At 39.8% G+C, this 24,042-nt stretch overlaps 1 protein-coding gene across 4 annotated transcripts in view; it reads left to right on the top strand.

Annotated features, from left to right (window-relative positions):
• The first annotated feature begins 2,670 nt into the window (after positions 1 to 2,670).
• Positions 2,671 to 24,042, top strand: part of PITPNC1 (phosphatidylinositol transfer protein cytoplasmic 1) — an 88,812-nt gene continuing 67,440 nt past the window's right edge. For 2 of the 4 annotated variants that reach the window (XM_083805453.1, XM_083805456.1), the window contains exon 1: positions 2,671 to 3,391. Coding sequence is in view for 2 of the 4 variants with exons in the window: in XM_083805456.1 (XP_083661582.1) it covers positions 3,344 to 3,391 (48 nt within the window). In the remaining 2 variants the exon portion in view is untranslated. The remainder of the gene's footprint in view (positions 3,392 to 24,042) is intronic. The other 2 variants (XM_083805454.1, XM_083805455.1) reach the window with 2 other exon arrangements.

The raw sequence follows: 24,042 nt of genomic DNA, 5'->3' as shown, positions 1-24,042 counted from the left end.
TCAGCTGTACTGGTGTAAGGTCAGGGTAACTCAGTTGAGAAATTCAGAGCCAGGATACCATGTTTTGTGAGAGAACTTGATACATGCTTTCCAATTAGCAAGGGGAAAATGAAGCTACAGCACAGGCTGTGGACTTTGCATCACTTTCTGTTAGAATTCAAACATTTTATCCATTATCCTTAATCATTTTTAGTTATTACTTGACCTAAGTATCGAAAATATGTGCATGTATCACAGACTTTGTTATTTACTAAATCTAACCATTTAGAATTTTTACAGAGCTTTGGCCGTTCATTTAGAATTGTAAAATGTCATTCTTTCAGTTCTTTGTAACATGAGTATGATTCTGCAGTTGATGGATAGGGAGCGATGGCTTTCAGGGAAGTTAAAAGGCAGATGCTAATCTCATTGAACATCCAGACGCAGTAGTTCTGGTTCAGAGAGTGAGTAAAAGATGAATAGAAGTAATGCATACCATGGCTGTTATCTTCTCGTAACTGCATGGGTATGATGGAAGGTGAGGATGCAGCTTTTCATCCAGTGTAGACTTCCTGAATGGCTCAAATATATATATATATTTTAAATTAAAAGGTCTTAGTAAAATACATGAAGAACTAGTTTGACTTTTACAGACTCTTATTAGGAATTGACATTTTAGTGACACAAGTCCACCCGGAATTAGTGTTCAGCATGCATTAATATGCTTGCATTGTTTTTTTCCCCCTAGGTCAGAAATGAAAGATGGGTGATTTTTCCAACTGATCACAGAAAGCACGTTGCAGAGGTAAGAGCGATAATTTCTGACGATTCACAGAAAATAACCAAAATTCAGGCAGGCATGCTTAGCAAAAGCTTCCTGGCTAGCTAGAGCTAGAAGTTTCCTCTCTCAGCACATCCCCTAGAAAGCATTCGATGAGCATGCTTTTTACACAGGCCCGGGACAGCAGTCATATCTCGGAGTTGTAAAGGTTATTGCTAGGGTCAGTTTTTTTCCCTATGTGTATGTGCAGACAGCACAAGAACGAGCTGTGTTTGTGGCAGTAAGTCTGGGGTGATTTAAGAATGTTTTGCAGTGGGTATGGTTCCATTTTATTTAGCAATCGAGTAGCATCTAGGTCGTATGCAAAGCAGTTCAAATTTTTACAGCGTTTTTCAGCAGAAATCCAGGTGACTTTTTTTTCCCAATTAATGTAGCCAGTAACAAATCACTTAAAATTGCAGTAATTGTTTTGGATCTGAATTTGGATCTCTCTCATTTGTAGGTAATATTGCAGTTACTGCCTTGTTTTGGCTATTTTTCATAGAAGTTTCATGAATATTACTGCCAACACTATGAATTATAGCTACAGGTTAGATATATATAAATGGCTGTTGTCAGATTTGAAATAGAAGACTCATTAACTGCATTGTTCATACCTCAGTTGAAAATCCAGGCTATTAGCAGAGCTCCCAGATTTTCTCTTTCTTTGTGTAGGTGTTTGTACTTCACCAGAAAGTCAGGGTGTGTGAAATATTGTGCCATTAATGGGATGGAACGGAAAAGCGATATTGTTAGCTCCAGGAGATGGCACTGTGTCCTCTCTGGGCTAAAAATTGTGTACATCGCTTTGAAATGTACATTTGGAACCAATGAGGGGTTTTGCTCTTTCTTGTTATGAAACACATTTCATTGTAGACCCAAATTCATGTTTAACTGTCCCAAATATGGTATTTCATCACTTCTGTCTTTGCAAATAAATGAGTTCTAAATGCTGGTGTCTTCTACCGTTATCTATACAGCGCTTTATGTTTTAATATTGCAGTCACAGCGCTGCTCTGCAGTGCGTGCTCTATAGCCGTTTGCTTATAGGAGAAACAGCGATACAAATGTTTCATGATTTACACACGGTTATGTAAGAGTTCAGGTTTCTCAGCTAGTTTCCGAATTTGGTTTGCGTGCATATCAGGTTGAAATTTTATAATTCTTACATTTCTCTGAAAGAAATACAATGAAAAGCAAGCACGTCAAAAACAAAAAAGACGTAACTAATTTGGGAAGGGAAAGAAAGGCCCCCCGATGGTCCTGGCGTTGTTACTCAGCGAGGAAGGAGGTGGTTTTTCCCCGAACTCCGTGCGTGGCGTTTGAAAGCAAGCAGCCGACACGAAACCCACTTTTATTTGCGTTGCAAAATCCGCCGCCCGATAGCGAGGCGCTGACCAGAGGGGAAATGGGTGAGGCCTCCACATCCTGCGCTCGCCTCTCGCCGTGCCCTGCAGCCGGCGGTCCCCTCGTAACGGGGGGGCGGGAGGGGAGGGGGGGGGGCTGCGGCTCTGCGCGGTGCCACGGAGCGCCCCAAAGGGGGCACCGCTGCCGTACCCCGGGGGGGCACCGCCGGGAGACCCCCGCGGGGTCCAGCCCGGCCCCTCCGGGTTGTTTAAAGCCTCCCGAGAGGCGGCTGCTGCCCGGAACCCCCCTGGTTCCCCCCCGGTTCTCCTCGGTCCCCCCCCCCCCCCGCTTCTCCTCGGTGCCCCCCAGTTCTCCCCGGTCCCCCCCGCCGGTTCTCCCCAGACCCCCCCGATTCTCCCCGGACACCCCCTCCCCCGCTTCTCTCCGGTTCTCCCCGGTCCTCCCCTGTTCTCCCCCGGTCCCCCCCCCTCCTTACTCCCCCCGGTCCCCCCGCCCTCCTTCCTGCCGCGCCGTGATGTCAGCCCCGCCGAGGCCGCCGCTGCAGCCGCTCCGTGCCCCCGGCTCCAGCCCCGGCTCCAGCCCCAGCCCCAGCCCCAGCCGCTCCTCGCCGCCGGCTCGCATCGGATCGGCTCGCACCGCACCGCCTCCCCCCTCCAGCATCCCTCCCCTTCCCTCGGCCCAGCGGTGAGCAGCGGGGAGCCGCCTTCGGAAGCGTTATAAAGAGCCTTTGTCTGGCACCGCAGCCTCCCCGCCGCCTTTCGGGGCTCCTCCGGGCTTTTCGGAGCCCCGGGCGTGTGTTGGCGGAGCCGCCAGGGGCTGCCGCTCTCGCACGCTTCCGACGGATGGCTCTGAGTGTGCGGCGGCGCCCGGGGTTGGGGTTCTTTGTACACAGCCCTGCGTGCGTGTGGGAAATTCACATGATCGCAGCCTGAAGGAGGAAGGGCTGCGAGAGAGGAGCGCTCCTGTCGGTTTTGCTTCTGCCGCTTTTGCTTCTCGCCCGGTCAGCCCTCCTGGATGGTCGCCTTACTCTCCTGCGGACACACTGCCAAGCGCGCCCAGAGAAAAGAGGCTTGATTATTTTTTTTTATTATTATTATTTTTTTTTTTGGCGTGATCACCGTGCAGAAATAACCACTTTTCTCCCAGTTTGCCGGTGCGCACCGAGGCAGCAGGAATATGCTCATGAAGGAGTACCGGATCTGCATGCCTCTGACAGTTGAGGAGGTAAGCTCCGCCGCTGCTGGCGGCCAGGCTCTCACCCACCCGGGCTTTGCTCTTCCAAGGCGAGTTGAGGTCGCGTCTGTTTTACCGAGTGGTTTTCCTTCGCGTAACAAACTTGGTCGTAGGATTGGCGGGAGAGGCGTGTTGTTATTGCAAAATAAAGGAATCCCGCAGGAACGAAGGTAAGTGAAGCGTATCGAAAGCTTTGTGGCGCCCAGGTGTTTGAAAGATCTTGCAGCCAGACCTTTAAGAAGAACCTTAAGCATATTGGCAAGGGAACGCTTCGTGCTGAAATCCCGTGCCTCGTAAAGCGTTTGTCCAAAACCCAGATTCTAAAAATATCTTCACCTTTGCTTAAAATATCCTCGCAGATGGGACTGGCCTGAAACTCTGGCACAGGTAGGCTAGCTAGCGGTAATTTCCTAGTCAAACTTTTTTTGTCGTGTAAAGAAACAACTGAAAGTCAAACCGCTTTTTGTCCCCATCCTAACGCCCGCGTTAGGGGTTAGGCGTGTGACCTGCCAGCTTGCTGCCTTAGGACAGCAGCACCCCCCCGCGATGCCCGTGCCGCCTACTCGCTTGTGCCCACAGACAGCGGGGCCCGCGGGCGCGACAGGCGGCGGAAGGCCCGGCCGTGCTCTGTCGCCTGTCGCCGACACGGTGCCGGGCAGCGGCCCCCGAGGGCAGGCGCTTGGCGGGGCAGCGCCGCGCTCCCGGAGCCCCCCGAGCGCGCCGCCGCCAGGGGGCGCCCTGGCCCCGCCCCCTCTGCGATGGCCCCGCCCCCTCGGTCCTGGCCACGCCCCTCGCGCTGCTTCGCGCGGGCGCGGGAAAGCCGCGGTGGATGGAGCGGGTGGTGGTGGTTAGCACAGGCACAGCCCCCCGACCCCGTATTTATAACCAAATGCATTTGTTTTGCAAACTAGCTCCTGGGTTTTGTTTAAATGCCCACGAGCAAGGGCGTCGCTGCGTGGTGTGGTTTTCCTCCTCTCAGTGTGCGCGGAGGGCTCCTCGCTAGTGCTGCACGGCGGTTGTTTGGACCCTCTGACTGTCCCTGTCTTCAGATGGGGTGAATTAACAGCTCCTTAAAACTGAGAATTTAAACCTCAAATTGTGACCAGCCTGCTTGTGCTTCTCCTGGGAGCAGGACCCAAAAGCACCACTTACGTGTAGGTAAATAGGCAACATTCTGAATTCCGGCGTTTGTCCAACCAGGTTATAAAACACAATGCGATGCTGGATGGTGTTTGTTCAATACATAGTTTTACTTGGGTTTGGTGTTACTGTAGCATAGACAATACTTTATCCAAGCCGGCTCCCGATGCCCTCAGGCTACCACACTTAGTTAATAGCATTTAATTATGTCATCAGAAGTGAACAGATCTAATTTATTTTGAAAAATTCTTGTTAAACAAGATTTCTAGATAGAGAAAAGTTGAAAAATCTCCCTACACAGGAATGGCTGATGTGCAGTGAGGCAGAAGGTGTTGGAAGCCTCTCATTCTTGAAAACGTTTACAGAATTAGCAAAGATGCTCATGTATCTTGTAGGTTCTTTTATGTTGAATCATCCATCTAATCTAAGAGCTGCAGCTGAGATGACTTTGAGGAACCTAGGACGTGTCTGGTATTTAGCATGAATTTCATTATTAATTGTAAAACAAACAGTGACAAAACTTTAAAATTGTCAGACTTTTTTTGGTATTATTTATGTACTAAAACTGTCCTGCGCTGTATTTCTCCCAGTGGTGCATTTTTGTGACGTCTCCTACAGTCTCTGAAGGTGTTACCTTATTTGACCTCTAGTTTCATACTGATTGCCAATAATATATATTTTTGGGACTGTGCAGGTGAAGCGTTATGCAGTCCTCAGGAGAGCATCTAGGGGCAGTGCTTGCCCTTCAGAAGCCATTTTGGTTCTGAGAGGCCCAAACTGCCTTCTGCAAGGTACTAAGTCACTCTGAAGTTAAGTGAGATTTGGTGGAAATAGAGGTTATGCTTTTTCTCACAGGATTGGCAAGTTAGGCCCTGATCTGCAGTGGCACCTAGGTACCTAGCTTGTAGTGGAGTCAAGCACCTAAGTATTCTTGAGGTTGTAGGTTTCAACAGGTATGTAAAAAATGCAGTTGTTACTTACGCAGCTGCTTGGCTTCCCTCCTTGTGCTGCCTTCCTTACTTGGGCTTTACAACTCTGTTTTTTCTTCTGTTTGAAAATTCTGGCTTTTGGCCTGTGCACCTTACACATGCGTTCAAAAACACTTCTTTGAACAGCGTTCTTTTTTAGCACTGACTTACTGGTTATCCATAAATAGAAGGTATTCCTTCTTTAGTTGGTAGCGTTATGTTGTCACCAAAACTGGAGTGGTTTCCTGTGCCATTTCTGCGAAAATCATCAGATGATGTAGACAGGAATTTCTGTACAGCTGGTTTTCCTTAGCTACTGCAGAGACTTCTTGGGGCGTTCTTTCATCGATTCCCCTATTAGATAAGATGCTCAAATATTAATGGAAGCCTTGTTTGTTTACCTTTCAGCTTGGATGTCAAGTGCTTTCCTGACAATAAAATATTTCCTAAGAAATGTTGATCGCTGACTTAACTCTTCCTGTGTATTTTATGCTAGGAGGCAGCAGTGCATCTTAGAGTCTATGATTTTATTTTGTTCCTCATCCATGAGCATCAAGGACAGGTTGCTTCAAGAGCGCTTACTGAGATGCTGTGGCACCACACTATAGTACTTATTCAAGGCTGAGGTATACTCATTAAACTGCATTTTTTATTGACAGTTCTTTAGGGCTGTTACATATATATATTGTTACAAGCTGCCCAATTAGCCTTGAAATAATTTGAGAAAGGAAATGTCATGTTAACTTCTAAGCAAAATAATAACAACTGCTGGAAGAACTTTGCAAATTAGGTCAGAATATAGCTGTTGCTTGAATAAACCAATAAGATTGCCAATTAGAAGTCACACTGTACCTCATTTGTGGTATTTCTGGGAGGCATGTGTGCAAATTCAGTCCTTTTTGTTAAAACTGAGACCTCATAAATTACAAAAAGACATTCATTTTCATAAATACATAAAGCAAGTATGTATTATGTATTTTCATCATACATAAAGCAAGTAAAATCTATTGCACTAATTGCTTAGGATATGTTGCAATCTTCAGCCCAGCTGCAATTAATAAATGAGCCTGCCTCTTGATTATTTTTCTTCTTACATTTTTATTTATTAGTTCATTCTTACAAATAGTTCCATCATACGAGAGAATCTTATAATAGGCTACATTGTGTTTTTCTAAAATATCATATGTTGAAAACACATTCTTAAGCAAGTGAAGAGAGCGCCAAGCAATTGAAAAGAGCTGAGATGCCAAAAAATTCTCAGTCTCATGTCTCATTGCAAGTCGTAATTCCATCGTACTTTTCTTCACGGGAAGGATTATATGTGGGGGTTTTTTTTGTGCTTTAGAGCTACTTTTATGTGAAAATGTAGAACAAATCTGAGAGGTTAGCATCTTACTGAACTTTTATTTTAGAAGAGATGAAGTACAGTTGAGTTGATGATGTGTGTGGAAAGTGATATTCTTTAGAGGAGTAGGTGGAAAGACATTTTTGCTGGATGCTGTTGAAAATGGAGTTGCTACTGCTGTAAAATGCTAATAAAGATGCAAAGCTAGCTTGCATGTATTTTAAAGCTGAATATAAAATAAACGGTAGTCATAAGGTTTTTTTCTTGAAAATGGGGATGACTATCAATGTTTCTGTTAGTTCAGCGCTATGTATGTATGACTAGTATCTAAACTAAGATCAAAACAAACAAACAAAAACACCCAGAAAGGTTCTCCTTTCCTTTGTTCTTTATCTCAACCAAGATTATCTCTGCTGAAGCTGGTGGAATTGCTCCCATTCTATGCTTTAAATAAAAGCTAAGGCTGATCTGTGGGGGAGCACTGCCTGAATGAGCTATGCAGGAACAGCTGTATTGTCATAAATACAAACAAGCAGAGACCTGCAAAGGGTTCTTAAATGTACATCATGATTTACAACAAAAAGCCTTTCAACATTAACAAATTCTGGCCTTAGAGGTGTTGTGATTACTCCTTTAACAAACATATCCAATGTTTTAGCTCGTTTCAAAATTTCAAACATTATGAATTTTCCCAGTGTGGATTATTTACATAAAAGTATTTCAGCAACATGTGTGTAAACACTATTTGTATTCTCTCAATCTTGTGTACGTTTCTTCTTTGAGAGATTTCATAGTCTACTGTTTCGTGCACAAATGGTGCTTGTTAGAGCATGCTTTATTCAGAGATTTAAAGCTCAATGAAAGCATTTGAGAAAGTATTTTTATGCCCTGAGAGTTGCAGGTGCTATGATATTTAGACGTAACTATATGTATGTATAATAGAAAAACCCTAAGTACAGTATAAAGTGTAAAACATTTTCTCAAACTAGTTATCTACTGCAGGACAAACTACGTATACTCATCCTGCAGTTAATACAGACAGATTAAATATTGGTCAATCATGCATTTTTTAAATTTTTTTCCTGCTATAACCAAAGAACGTATTTTCAGGAATATGCAAATGTGTGGAACATCTGAAAAAGCAGTATGTTGGTTGTAAGGAAGAGAACTACGAACAAGCATGAGGTGAAGCAGCTTTTCAAACGTGGTTCACTTTTAATTACTTGTAAATCAAATAGTTGGACCATGACGTGACCATGGCTTCTGCCTAAAAGGTTAATCCGGCAATATTGAGCCAATGTTGTCCAGCAAAAACGAAGGCTTATTGTGCAATTTCATTCTAATTTAAATTATAAACAGCTAGAATACATCTATAGTCTTACTCTGGTTCCTTTAAAAGATAATCGAAGTGCTATGAGAAGCAAAGGACTTTCTACTCTAGTTAATCATTCGTTCTGGATGTGCATTACAAGAACACCAGATTTTTTACCTTCTCTTCACGATTAATAGTGGGGGTGCACCAGTACATTTGTCTGAGGACTAGGGTTAATTATTGATCTAGAAAAGCTCTCAACCCCACTGTGAACATCTCTCACTCTTCAGAAGGAAACCTTGTGTAAGGCTCTCTGCAGCAAACAGATCTGCTTTGGGCAGCCACAGCTCCTCACATTGTCAGGCCTTCATGTGACCTTAAACTGACCCAAAAACGTAGGGGTTGGGGGGGATCATCCCAACAGCATAACAGATGATACGGGAAGAAGAAAGCATCAGTAGCGAGCTTCTAGTACCAAACAAGACCAGCTGTTTCATTTTCTTTTGACACAGTCAAGTTGCAAGAATGAACAGTTGAAAGTGAGAATTGTGTTTTGACGTGGGAAAAAACAAGTACCTTGCTTTCGCTTGGCCTTCCTCTTCCAGCTGTAGTCACCTTCAGAGCAGGGCAGGGCAGGGCAGGTGTCAAATCTGCACTGAGCTCTGCTGCAAAATAGGAGACCGAAAATAACAAGTTTTCTCCTTCACTCACGTTTGCACATTGCAGTACAACTCTGTGAAAGAAACAAGAAAACCTTTGTTCTTAAAGTTTCAGTGTAAATCATTACAAACTCCTTCAGTGGAAAGGATCAGATATTCCTCAAGGAACTCCAAACTCTGACATACATCTCTCTTCATCTCTGTTGCTCTGTCTCTCCTTGTCAACACTTGTTTTCTCCACAGGGTGTGTGTGTGTGTATATATATATACATATATATATACATATATATATATATCAAATAATGCTGCATGTTTGATTTGGTGGCTTTGTTGGCAAAATATAGGGCCAAGTTTTGCAATTCTCTTAAAAGAAAATGCAGCTCGATAGTGTTTTAGGGCTTTTTCTAGCTAAAGCACTATGATGTTATCAAGAACTTCCATGAAGTGTGTTTGTCTTTGAACCATAATGTAGATTTGGAAACTAAGGAACAGGGAGAGAAAGGCACAGAACATCAATACTGACTTTTAAAACTCAGTGCTTTCTGGTTTTTTTAATTATTCTTTGTTTTCTGGGATGAACTTCCCGTTGCTGAGGGCATGGAGTTCTTGTAAGAGTTGCTGCAAACTTTAAAGGATCAGCACTTTTGAGGCCACTTTTGTTTGTGTACCTAATAATGAACATAGATACTTGTATTAGCATCTTGAAGTTTGATAACTCTGGTATGTCAAATACATCTTCCCTTAGTCCAGCGTGTTTAACTTCCTCATCTGTGTAAATGTAAGTTTAGAAATCATATTTATACCAATCTTCACGTGCTTTTTGACTGATTGCACATGTTAAAAATGTTAGGAGATTTATAGCCCTTAAAATGTATAAAGCCCTCTAGATTATAGGAAGAGAAAGATCTCTGTAATTAGCAGGAAAGGTGAAAAATTCTATTTTCCTTCATGAGTATTCAGTTTGATCTGATAGGCATTTATATTGTTTAAATCTGCTAGAGATCATGTTCCTTTGAACGAAAGACTGCCTAGTCAGGTAACGAAAAACCCATAGCATATAAGGATGATTCATTCACAGTATTCTGCTTTGTGCCTAGTAGACTGACAAGTATGTTCCCCAGGCTGTCCTCACAGAACCGACTCAGTGTGGATGCTGAAATGTATGCAGGCTTTCCATCCTGAATGTCTAACGCACAATCAACCATTAAATACTGTAAGGATGGAGGGAGATAATATATGATCGATCTCGAAATATACTCAATAACTGTGGGTGACGAATAATTCTATGTATCCTTGCTTACAGAAAACTTCTTTATTATTTACATTTTTTAAAACAATTTTTCATATTTTTCATCCTTTTCTTCTTTGGTTCATAGAGCATCTGTCATGACCAGCAATTTATTTTGTAACACTTGATGCCTTGATCCCAAAATGAAGCAAAGTGGCATTTCACACAAATTTGCTATGAAAACCCTCACGGTGAAGTGAAGTCTTACCAACTTTGCATAGACATACTGTGCAAAGTCTGCATATGTCTAGAAAATAAGGAGAAAGGTGCTCCCGAGGATTGCTGACTAGGTCTGAAAAGCAGTGAAGTAGAGGTAATTTAGATTTCGTGTTGGCTTAGCTGATGGATTTATAGTCTGTAGGTGGGAGAAACTAGACTGGAACTTAACTTGCTTTTATATATAATGCTTTTAGTCTAGCCTTAGTCTTGTTTATCTCCTTCTCAGTTCATCTTCTATTCCCAATTTTGGTTATAAGTGATCAGCCAATTTTGAATCCTTGGATATGTATTAAAATACTATTTTTGTTTTTGTAATGTATAATGCAGAGTGCTGAATTGTAAGAATGACATTTTAATGGCTTTTCTTGGAAAAAATTCTCTATCTCCCATCTTTTCCTGTCTGTGGTCAGAAAATGCTGAAGCAGTTTTGGATTCTATTCGTATTGTATTTGTATGGTTCTAATGCTGGCTTTACAGTGCACATTCTTAGCTTTTGCATATACTTGTGCAAATACTTAATTTAGAGCAAAAATAGTCATGTCCTGAGTCACATGCATAAATGTTTGTAGATTGGGTTTATGAAAAAGTTGTTCGTATGCTCACCAGAAAATTCATGGTTGCTATTTAGGAGCATCTACGTGTCTGTTCTAAGATTAGTCTTGCCTAAGTGATTAAGGAATACTTAGACTCTGTGGGAATTGTTTTCTGTGAGCATGCTGAGTATGCTTTATTTTCCATTTCATCACACTAAATGTCATATTAGGTTTAATGTGCTGCCCGATTAATGACACTGTTTAACTTTTTTTTTCAGTAAAAATGTTATTACAATGCATGACAAAATAATTATGTGATAATGACACTCCAGTATAACACATACTGTTGCTCAATTGCTTGATTAACAGTCATTCACTGATGTCAGAAAAACAACTAATTGTGGAATATGTTTTCAGCTTTTTGCTCTCGTTTTATATAAAAGGTACTTAAAAATATAAAAATAACCTTTTGTGGTAGTGTCACCATGTTACTTGAAAGGCTATCAATGTGTGCTGTGGATCAAACATTTGTATTTGTCAGAAAGAAAAAGGCAGTAATAATTCTACTATTAAGCTTGAAGTTATTAGACAAGCCAAGCTGGTGTTTTTCCTGGTTGTACGTAGAAGGTTCTTTTAAGTAGTCTCACTTGGTAGACCATCTGAATGTACTAGTCCTAGCAGCAATAATCTGATTCTCTCAAAGATGCTTGACAAATTTATGCAGCTATTTAACTGAGTTTTTTCAGGTTTTCTTTGAAATTGCAAGTTAGCTGACCTTGCAGCAATAAATTATTTAATAAATTAATTGTACAGTGATTTGACATAAGCCAAATGAAGGACATACAGAAATGTAAGAAATGTATACAAGATTAGTCTTAAGTAACCAGGCTGCTTCTTTTATCATATAGACTTGATATAAAACTTACTTTCGTCACTGGATGAGCTTTTGTTTTGCTTCACTCTGTGTGAAAGGAAAGCCATCGAGCTGAATTCCGCCCTCAGTGATACCACTGCGAGATCCCTCCCTGATGTCAGACAGGCCAAGATTTCACCAAACATGCGTGAGAAAACACAGCACATTTCTAGAATAGAAATGCTGAGAATTTAAGTTCAGTTTTAGTTGCATGGTGTAAATCTGAAATAATTCCCCTGACTGCAGTTGATCTATTCCAGCTTTATACCAGTCTCGTTGAAAGTAGACTTTAACCAGTGGCTGTAAATCAAAAGAAAGCTTGTAGATGTCTCAAATCTGTGGTTCTCAACCAGAAATCAAGCTGACATCTCTAAATCTTTAGGATTCTTGCCTAACCTAAAAGACGTTTTCACACAGCCAGATTAAGGCCTCGGATTTGTGTATAACCTGTGACAATGTCTTGGGGCCTACGCAGAATAAAATGGCTGCTGTCCTCACGCCACGAAACTTAGCAGGAACCTCTTCTCCCTCAACTTTCAGCCCTAACTTCTTAGCATCTCCAATTCTCCTTTCTTTATCCCAGTGCTGAGTCCTTGGTCACGCTCCCGAGTAAGGCAGCCCGGCCAACGCGGCGGGCGGCCGGCCAGCTGGCAGCGAGGCGCCGCGCACAACAGCAGCCGGCCGGCCCGGGCACCAGGAGCTGCACGGCGGGCTCCAGGCTCCAGCAGTCGGTAATTCAGCACCCCTCGGGGTACCGAGCCCGGGCCCGAATCTCAGCACTCCGTCGGTTATCACGGATCCTTGCACCCAGGCTGAAGCTAAAGAGAGCGCTGAGGTCAGAAATCTCTCGAGGATCTGAGAGGGTTGCTGAGTTTGTTTGCATTTGTTAACTGATTGCTGCTCAGCCAAGCCCATGGGTTTTTGGCTTTTTTATTTTTTTTCCAGGAGTGATTCAGTATAAAAACATGTTTTCCTATATTAAAGGGACTCTGTTATACATTTGGATAGAAAGTTCTTTCTATTAACTTCAGTGGAAGCAGAATAAAGCCCACTATTAATTTTTTTTATTCATTTTTTTCCACTGTTTTGCTATTACTTATTTTCTCCACTATCTCTGCTCTTTTGTTGTATGAACATGAACTCACTCAGTCAAGTGATGCCAAACTTCTAAATCTATCTCGAGTGGGTTTGAGATGAGGCAAACAACATTTTAGTGGAAATGTTATGTCATAGTAACAAATGCCTATGGATTAGTTAGTTTATTTCCAGGACTGCATGGGCTATACATTGCTATTTATAATTTAACTTTCTCAAGCAGCCACGACTGTGTTTATGTTACCATGGTGTTACTTGCCATACTTGAGGGCGGATAGTAAATGCTATAATTGAAAATAGATACTCCCACAGAAATAAGTGTAACAGGTGGTTATGTTTTTATTTAATCGTGCAGCAAGCATAATGCCAGTTAAATGTGGATACCTCTAATCCTGCCTTTTCGCAAAGATTTGTTTCAGGCATGTCAATTTGTCTTTAGTGGTCATAACTAGAGTAAATAACATTAGTGACTTGTTCTGTGGCAGTCTGAGGAATGCCAGTGGTAATCAATGAGTCTCCTCCACTGCAGACTCCAGAAAACAAATATTCTTACGGGGAAGAAAAGCAGATGCTCTCATTTAGGGGGTGTCTATAGCTCATCCTTCTTCTGGGGACCACAGCCTGAATAAACCTTGAATTCCTGAAGAACGTTTGAGGAGCAGTGGCTGCTGTTTCCATATGATTTCCTCATATTAGCCTTCCAACCTCATCCCATCTCTTCTTTTCCCTCTTGTCCACCATAAGGAATTGTACCTCTGTTTTGAGGTCTGCCCTACCTTAATATAATGCGGCTTAGATTGCTGTAAGCTTACACCCACCTTCCTGGTGCTGGCAGCACACATCCTGCAAAGGCAAAACTATTCAAACCATCTCTCTCACTGTCAAAAGCTGTAAGAATAGCTTCGTATTAAATTTTATCAACTCCCATAAAATCAGTAAAATGTGTAATACATGTCTTACCTAAAAACTCGAAGAACTGAAAGGATGTTACAAATGGAACAGAAAATTAATGCCTTACCTCACAAAAAACTGATATCCTAAAATAACAAATACCAAACATGAGAGCTGAGGCGAGGCATAAGAGGGCCTTCGTGCATTATTCCAGCACTTCTTTAAGTTCTCGAGCAGTGTTTATAAAAATGTTTGACAGGAATCTAAACGCTTTTTAGCAACTCAATGTTTGCTGGGTTAAAATAGAACCTGATCAGAACAAGTCTGCTCAGGAAGATTCCTATGCAATTTTGCATCTGCACTGGGTTAAGTCCCTTAACAAATCCTTTTTCCTATCATTTCATACCACAAAATATGTAACTGCATATACAGATCTGTCTGCAGGGGAAAGATGTTTTTTTAAATGTGTATACTATGCATTGTTATAGAGCAAATTGTTTTGGTCACTAAATATATTTCACAATCTTTCAGAATTGTCTTTTCTTGCTAGATTTTTCTTTCTGTACACTGGCATCTCTCTCCATTTCCTCCTGTCATTTGGTTTTCCTAACCTGTAGTTCTTTTGTTGTTCTGTTGTTTTACCCTGATGACTCAACTTGGTCAAGTTCTGGCTTGAATCTCATTGACATTAGAGACAGCATAGCCCAGAATATATTTCTTCATGGTCCACCTGTATGCTAATCCACCTGGAATGCATCGAAGTTGAATATATATGCAAAGGCCATAGTTCAGCCCTTATTTTACAATATTTACATAATAAATAGTACAATTTATATTTCAATCATGGGGAAGAGAATTAGCCAACTTTTGCTGTAATATTTTAAAATTCTTTGCTGATAAGAGCATTTGAGGGTATTCTAATGATTTATACTATGTTCGGTCAGCTTTGATGATCTAGTTCTTGTTGTCAGCCCTAGATTCCTTCTCATCTGTCACAGCAGCAGAAACTGGAGAAACCAAGAAGGTTCAAAAGTGTTGTACTTGTTTCATGCTGTCCTGACCAAACTTGGAAGAAAAATTATTTGTCATTCCATATAGCTGTATTTTGCGGCTACAACTATTGGAGTACTTTTATCAAATTAAGTGTAGAAACTTTAATTTCACTACTGCATAAAGTGCATGAGTAACTTGTGTGAATGTTTCTCTCTACTCTGGAACTTTTCATCTGCATACTTTGGAATTGAAGTAGTAAATTAATTTTGATTTAAGAGTTCTTAGTTATCATCACAATATGGAGCGCTCGAGCTGTATAACTTAGTAGGAATCACATAATTAATCTCACATGTTGCTTTAAAACTATATAATGATGTTTTCTTTATCAACCGTTTGTCTGTACAAGGACAGCAGCTGTTGGAAAACTTGGGAGTTGTCATTGAGAGCCTTACCCATGTTGCATGTGGCAGGGTTCCGTGGGGAGAAAGTGGTTTGAAAGTCAGCCTAAGTCAGATCAGTAATTTGGGCCTTGGGAATTCTTCAGAGTAAAAGAATAGAAACATATGGGCATCATCCTGTTTTCTCCTAAAACTATTCAGGCACGAAAACAAAAATAATTGTAGATTTTTCTGTCAGAAATAATCCAAAATGTGAAAAATAATTCAAAATGGCAGTGTTGTTTCACGCTCTCTACTTGCTGCAAAGAGTCATATGCTTTAGACTATTAACTAACCAAGTAAGAACACTTTAGTCAGGATAGGATGGTTATTATGAAAGGCATTTCAAAAATACATTTTATTAAAACCATACAAAAGGCAACTGACTGGTGTAACCGTCAACAGTAAAGCACGGAGTAGAGATTCTCATATGAGTTCTGCACAGCAGCCTCCTGTTGAGGTCTTTTGTGGCTCTTTTTAGAAGTAGTGGTCAGACTTCCATCTTTACTCTTAAATTTTGTATCCAGCAAAAGCTTAGTCCTCCGATTTTGAATATAGCTATAGGATAAAAAATGGATTTTCATTATCAAGAGATGTTGTATGCATATATAGCTTATCTCATGAACTCAGTTCAAGGTTTTTCCTCAGTTTTCCTTTTGCATTTTGCCCAATGAGTAAAGCAAAGCCAAAAAAAAAAGAAAGGTTCAGAAAGTGGTATGATTTGTCATACTTTGATTTTAAGCTGGTTTACATTGGCTTGAAATGGTAATATTATTTAAACTAGTATCACTTCCTGTATACACAAGGCTGAAGTTTACATCTCAAGGCTTTACAAGGAGGTCCTTAAGCCCTCTTACAAGCTTCTAGCTACTGCATTCCTTTCCACAGGTCGTTACACTTAACATCTTTGTCTGCAGGTCCTTTCTACGTGTAACAAATTGGGAAGTTAGGCTTGCAAATTAAGACAGCTACTTCAGCTTTTGAGGCTTAACCTTATAGGTAGCAGCTGATTGACTTCGCTGGTACAGAAAAGTGGACATTCCCTAGGGCCACTAACAAACTTCCATGTAACAGTGAGTATGCACTGAAGCATTAGTCTTTGACGTATTCATGCATATTTAATGGTAAGGAATTCAGCATTGTATGTAGCTAATCCAAACCTTTGACAAGAACAGCGAGTTAAGAATTGAATTTGCAAAACATTTTTGGTCAAATGAGATCAATAAAAATGCTGTAATGAAGGCAATTATTATAAAATAGTAGATCCTGTCTGGTATCATTTGTGTCCTAGATCAATACATCCACGTGGATGTTCACCATCAATCTTGGGATTTGACCTGTCCTGATGAGTTATCCCTGTTCAGCTGCCCCTTAGCCTGGTCTTTGTGTAGATGTAGAACCTCTGCCTTCTTTTGGTGCAGGCATGGAGTCTGAAAGTCACAGAATCCTTGCTTGAATCTTGTCTGATTTAGGCTGTTGACCTGGGAAATAAATAACTAGCATTTCTAATCACTGTAGTCCATGTGGGTACTAGAGAAAAAGTCTTGAGTCAGAATGCTGTTTTAGCAAAGTCTTCATAGGTTGCAGATCAGAATTTTGTCTTGATGTATATGAAAAGTTTGCCATTGTGTCTACCAGGTTTCATTTTGTCGAGTTCATACCTGGTTATTCTGTGCTTTTCTTAGACAGTTATCTTTTAATATTTCTTCTTACCAGTCACAATTCTCTGCGTGAAATTCTAGTGTGAAGTTTTATGTTAGTGTTGGTAGGTGGTTCCCGATACATTTTTTTCCCCGGAGTATTCATTTCTCTGGCATGTTGCTTCTTAACTCCAAGTTAGGCAGCACAGTGCAAACACTCCCTGGCTTCTTATCTCTTGGTTCAAAACAGGATTTTAACCTATTCTGTCAGCTAAAAGAAAATGCAGTGAAAGGGAAGAGAACAAGGAAATACAGAGATAACATTTTTCAGAGGAAGGAATTTAAGTAGTAATTAAGCACAGTAGGTAGATTGTATAGCAATAGACAGAATTCATGTGCTCCATCAGGTGACAGTTAAAACCATTTTCCTTTTTTCTTTTTACTGGAAGTATAAGAAAGCTATGCAGGAAAAGAAATAGACTTGCCAATTAATGAAAGCTTTACCATTCTTTAAATATTTTGTCATGTTATCACTGCCATAAAGATAATTACAGAGCACTTGGGGTACATTTTTGGCTTTTTTATTTTTGCAAACCCTTATTTTTCTTTTGCATTTCTGATAGCTTTAAGTCAAAGGTTTCAAAGGAAAAGGACTTTCACTCCATTTTGTCTACATAGCAGTTCATTACGCAGCTGATTGATGTGTGCAAGTTATTAGCGTATGTCAGGTTTACACATATACAATTTTGAAGGCAGAGTAAACTTTGCAAGTTGACATGTAAAGTTAGCTGAAAATTTGGTCCCAGAGGTCCTTTCCAGAGGAAATTAGTGCACTGTATCTACTGATGATATTCTAGAAAACTGGGAAAGAAAAACATTATCAAAGCTTAAAAGATATAAAGCATCAGTGAACATTTTTGACAATTTCCCATACCTGCATATTGATACTAGTTAAAGAGTGTTTTCTTAGCCTTCAAACGTCAAATAATCCTTCACATTTAGAATGACATCATGAAAGGCTCAAGACTGATGAATTCAAGTTGTTGGTTTTGTTCCTGTTAAATCTTTAGTGTTTTTTGGTAAACCCAACACTTATATAAACTCTTTTGTGTATCACTTCTTGCTGAAAATCAATGCTTAAGTTGATCTGTCTAATAAAGCTGCTGAGGAAGTTGACGTTAGGGAGTTGCTGTCATGAAAATGTGAAGACTTGGGTGTGCCGTAAAGCCATCCTACCGTACTGAGTGTGGGATCCTTTTCAGGCAGATTCTGAACAACTTTAAAAGCCAGTTATTACCTTAAGGTAGCACGGCACTGTAGTGCATATTGCAGTTTAGAAGAATGAGAACTAACTAGCCCAAGACTGAAGGCTTTTTATCTGTATTCCCTGTATTCCCAAGAAACCATGCATTGGTAAAACGAGTAGGTGTTGTTTCATCTCTGTAGGTCTTTAGAGATGTTTCTCTAATTTCACCTAAGTGTTGTGTTCCTAGTAGTATATTTATATGTTTTCTGAAGTAGAAACAATAATTACGGCTGCGTGATATGAACTGACTGGTGGTGAACAGGGGATCGATTGGTTCCTGTCTGTAGAACACCATGGTGTAGCCTACATTTTCCTCCCTGAATTCTTCCATCAGTCATGCAGTGGGGGTGACCTAGTGGTGCATTTGGACTTTAAGTGGATGTTCCAGGTGTCCATTGCCCTTAGGGTGAAGGAGATAGTGTTACTCAGCTTTTCATCTCATCAGGACTTTCTCTCCATGCTTAAGGGCTGCAAGTGATCACAGTAACTCTGTATCCTCTCTGCTCTGTGTTCTCTCCTTTTTTTCCACTTTGTACTCTCTATAATATGCCTCCCACTCCATCTTTTAAATCCTTGTTGTAGGAGGTTAATTACAAAAATGTAGCTTTCCATGGCTGTTGGGTTCAAGTTATTGCTTGTTCTTTTTATATATTGTTCGTTGGGGATTTTTGGGTAAGTTGTGGATGAGTATGCTACCATTGCTAATGAGCATGTTGAGCACTTTAAAACCTAGCACAAATCCCTCTGGGACCTCACTGGTGTCGTCTCTCCAGTGATTCAAAACTATTTGTCTATTTTACTTCTGTATTGTATATTTTAAGCAATAATTTATCCAAATAAGGACCTTTCTTATCTTGTGGCAAATCAGTTTCTTTAGAACATCTGGGGAGTGACCTTGGAAAAACAGGCCTTTGAAATCAAATGATCTCATATCAGCTAGGTCCCCTTTGTCTACATACCTGTTGACCTTTTCAGAGAACTGATAACAACATGACTTTTCTTTGCTGAAGAGTGAACTTTTCCCTCAATATTTATTCATCCACGCTGTGCTGTTCACCAAGTTTTAATTTCTTTGCTTCCGTAGCCTAAATCACCCCCATACTGTCTAACGGTTTTCTGTTCAAGATGTTGAAATAATGAAAGCAAAGGAAAAGCAAATTAATACAGCTCCTGTCCTACTTAGTGAATGTATAATCTGAATTTAATGTCAACACAATGTATTGAATTAATTGTTAGTGCAAAGAGACAGAGTTCCCATTAGCGTGCCGAATATATATATATATATATATATATGTGCATGGCTACCTGCTTTACTGCATACAAGCACACAACCTTTGTAGAAGATTCATGATTTTTTTTATTTATTCAGTGAAATCACTTTCTATTTGGGGGCTGATTCGTAAAGAGAATCCGAGATATATCAATGATAACAATTAGAATCACAGAGTTTTTATTAATATTATTTTGGCAAGCAATGTTTATTAGTGGTGTGCAACAGTATTTCCATCTTATAAGTTGTTTTGCCAAGTGCTGGTTGGCAGTATGTCATGTTCCTTAGTTTCCATTTGGAGTTGAGCACTCTTCTGTCAGTTTTATCTCTGAAATGAATTAACAACATTTGCTTTATTTTAGATACTAGCTCTTCCAGGATGCATATCATTTAAACTTAATAGGCTACTGTGTTATGAGGCATGATTCTTTTGTTTATCCAGGCTTTGTCATTGCCAGTAGCAAACATTGTTCTGCTGTTGTTTCATCCCCACAGTCCTAGTTCATGCCCAATGCACACAGAATTGGCAGTCGTTAAAACAGAGAGAAATTTGTGTCCACGTTTAACTTTGATTTGTTCCTATTCTGTTGCTATAACCTCCTCCCACTGACTGTAAATCAGTAAGTGAAAAGCACACCATGTACGCTATCTACAGCCAAGCAGTTGATATGGTGTAATTAATTGACAGCATTCCTATAGTATGCTGATAAGCAAGAGTAGTGCCCTTCTCAGGCCTCCTTCTATTCACAGAGAAGTCGGTGGGAGTTTTCCTTCTCTTAAGAATGCAAAAATATGTTCCTAAGAGAAAACTGATTGAATGAAGATCTGTGTGTGGACAAATTCTGTACTGAACCACGCTCTGTACAAACCCATTGACTTGAAGTACAGTTGAAGGCAACCTAGTAATTTATCTGTAAGTGGGAAATGAGGTTATGTCCGGAGGCTTATTAATTTTGAATTGAAGATTTACCTTAATAGCAGTGTTTTCTGTTTGTAATAATATATTAAATCAGTTTGCAATATGATCAATGAACCAAGTTCTTGCCAGCTGTGTTAAAAATGATAATTAAGATGGGTCATGTTGTAATAAGAAGACAAGCTAGAAATCAAATCAAACCTAAGGGAAGATCAAACATAAAGGAAGTATTTTTTCTGTGGACTACTTACTATAGTGATGTCAATATGTTGAAAAAAAAAAACAAATATGCCACTGCAAGACAAATACAAATATGCCACTGCAGTCCGTTGTCTGACACATTTCCATTTTTCACACTTACATGGGAGGTGTCTTGGTTGGATATACTGCTCAGAAGGAAGCAGGGGCAAGGCAAATAAAAGTGCATAATCAAATGCTGATAGCAGCATTATAGTTGAACAGCATTTGAACAGAGCATGAGATTTCATTAGGAAGATGTACTTTCAGGTTATATATTTATGTTCTGTTCCTGGAATGCTGAAGAACTCCCTATTACCATTTGTATAGCACAATGCCAGGAAAAAAAGCACACCTGGTTTCATGATTCAAGTGAGTGCTCTTTGTCTTACTCTCCCACAAAGTACTACAAGTCATTTTTGCATGTGATTACCGTGGTTGTGTTCTTTAAATCTGGTCTGTTAGAGGGCCAAGTTATGCTAGAAAATTCAAAGTGTTTCTTAGGGACTTTTAATGAAATTGTGGAATAGATTATCTGAAAAAAAAAAAAGATACACATATGGATAAAATGGCACAAGACCAACTGAATTTTTCTCCAGTCAGTAGATTTCTGTGAGAGATCAGCATAGCTTGGTAAGCACTATCATATTTTTCCTTTCTGTCACTTATTACTTTACTGCTTTGTCTTCTTCGGCAAGTGAGTTGGTAGTCATGAAAGAATTCTTCAGGTTGACCCATGTTCAGAGCATAAACCATTTCATTATCTTCTGTTGATATAAAATCTTAAAGCCTATCCTCTTCAGGAGAAAAAATATTTTCCTTATAAGAAAATTAAAAAATTCCATGGCCACAAGTGCACGTTCTGGCAGACTCAGTTATGCTCTGCATTCAAATAAGCATGACAACAATAGATGTTGGGACCTTTTCCTTTTGCTGATCAGGCTCTCTGTACAGGCTGTAGTCTTGGAACCGATGGCCCTTGGAAGCCTTCAGTGTCAGTAATGGAAAAATATGCAAATATAACAATCTTCTGAATCATCTTCTGTAAGATGTTACTGTAGTCTGAGACAGATTTGCAAGCCATCAAAACATGCAAATCACATTTGTGTGAGTGACAGAGTGAGGGTGTCCCTGTGTTTAAATAGGGCATTACTCAAAATAGTACAATTCCAGCTTTCCATGGGAAAGTACTTTCTGTTCAGTGAGATGTTTTCTTTCTCTACCTTGTCATCAAAAACACCATCAATCCCATTTCCAGCGAGGCAAGCTTCTGTGGAATGTGACGTTTGTTCTTTCCTTTACCTGATAAGAGCTGTCTACCTAGATTTGTACAGTCTGTAACACACACTTTTAATATATATGTTGTATTGAAATTTTTATGCTTGAAAAAAGGGCTTGTTTCAGAAGAACATTGCTCAAAAAATTGATTCTTCTGGCTAGATGTAGGAAAGGTAAATTCACTCTATTGTTTTTCAGCACTTTATTGCAGGGACAGAAATAGGTATGAGGCTGTGGGAATCATGAAATAGTAGAGTACATGGCCGGGCATAATTCAAAGGAACCTCTTGCTAGTATTTCTGCATCTATTGAAAAACAGAACATTATTATAGGACACAGATGAAATTTCTGAATTGCTACATTAGGGAAATAGAATTTACTGTGTGTTATACTACCAATTTATTGATTGATTTTGGTGGGATTAACAAAATTAAAATCCATATAGGCGATAAACATATTATTGCACCAGCTACTCTCCTGGATCTTCAGTCTTTATCTTCTTTTCTCTGCATTCATGGAATCTGTAGGTATCAGGAATTTCATACTAATATCTAGCAATAACTACCAAACAATACAGTGCATACAGGTGAGAAAACTTTTCTCCCCTCAGTGTTCAAGATGTAACCATGTCACAGATATATAATTGCATATTTGGTTATAAAAAGAAGCTTTAAAACATTACAGAACACAGGAACTAATGTGTCATTTTTATATTACTTTATATGGCTTCAGTTTGTCCTGTAAAATAAAATGTTCATTATTCTTATCATTTATTTTTAGCAGTTTCTATTATCTTGAACATTTAGGATGATCCACCAATTCAATTTGAAGTACTAAGGGGATATATTCGTTGCAAGTATTAGCACCAGTGTATATGTCCTTCTGAACATCAAATTAGTAGTTTGAGTCGTGGAGGTTAAAAGGAATTTTAAGTGCTGCTTTAATGAGGACAGACACTAACATCTTTTGATACCTTGTATTGAATTTAACTAGTATGCCTATCTGATATACTATTATAGTGGTGCCCGCTAGTGCTGCCATAATTATGGGCCTGTCAGCATTTCCATTACAAACCCCTATATTACAGTTGAAAATATCACTCCAGGATGAAGTTTTGTACAAAGGCTTTCAGCCTTGAAAGAAGTGGCTTTCAAAATTAATTTTGCTGCTTCTCCCATTTAGAAAATGAAGTTTTGCAGTTGCTTACCCTACTCTGTATTAATCTGTTTCAGGGGGAAAAGTATCAGAGGGTCAAAATACTGATACTTATTTTCTGTAACATGAATGTAACACATCCAAAAGATAAGAGTTGAAAACTGAAAGCTATTATTTAACCACACGCACACAAAAAAGGCAACACAATCAGAAAAAGCACATCAGCAAGCTGCCACTCTGAGTTCATACCCACTTCACTTTCAACCAGCTTCTGTCCTTTTTCACAGATTCCAAAACAAAAATTAAATTATTTTTTTTTTTTATTTTTTTTTATCAACATACCCTGGTTTAAAAATCAGGATCCAAGGGCAAGCACTTAGAATTAAGTTGTGCCTAAATTAATATTGCCTGCAGAATTTTAGTTTGCTTGCTTTCTGAATGTGTTCTTCATAAAACTGGTTCTTGGAAAGGCTGGGTGGTGCTCAAATGAACACCATTTTTTATAATATAATTATTTGTCTTTTTTCCAGTAACTTACTACCCATATCTGAAGTTGGAACCACTATCTATCATGGCTTTGAGTGATCATAAAAGTGTCTGAATGTTTTACAAAATGTTAATCAATTTATTTTCATTATTCTTTTCAAATTTTTCCAGTTTTACAGACGATGAACATCTTTATTGAGACATTAGAGTCAGAAATATTCACTGATTTTGATTTTTAATGGAACTTGATTTTTCAAAGTGGAATTACATAGCCTGTTCAAATCACAGCTCTCACTGACTTTAGTTACTTTAGCATTAGTATTTTAGTTAAATGCTTTAGCACTTCTTTGAATCAGACCTCTTGTGTCAAAAGTGCTACCTAGATTATGAGGAACAAGCAGTCAGGAATTTGAGTTTAAGCAATTTGCCTTGTTTTACCTGTATTTCTTGATCTCTGCAATTTCTCATCCCCATTCATCACAACTGAGTCCTGTTGTACTGTTGATGCCCAGAGGATATGCACTGATGTGGATTCTGCAAGTCGTATGACCTTGAGCTGGC

The sequence above is a fragment of the Anser anser genome (assembly GCF_964211835.1).
Source record: "Anser anser genome assembly, chromosome: 19".
In the NCBI taxonomy this organism is placed as follows: domain Eukaryota; kingdom Metazoa; phylum Chordata; class Aves; order Anseriformes; family Anatidae; genus Anser; species Anser anser.
Note: the sequence above shows the minus strand (reverse complement) of the source record. Positions and strands in the feature narration are given on the sequence as shown.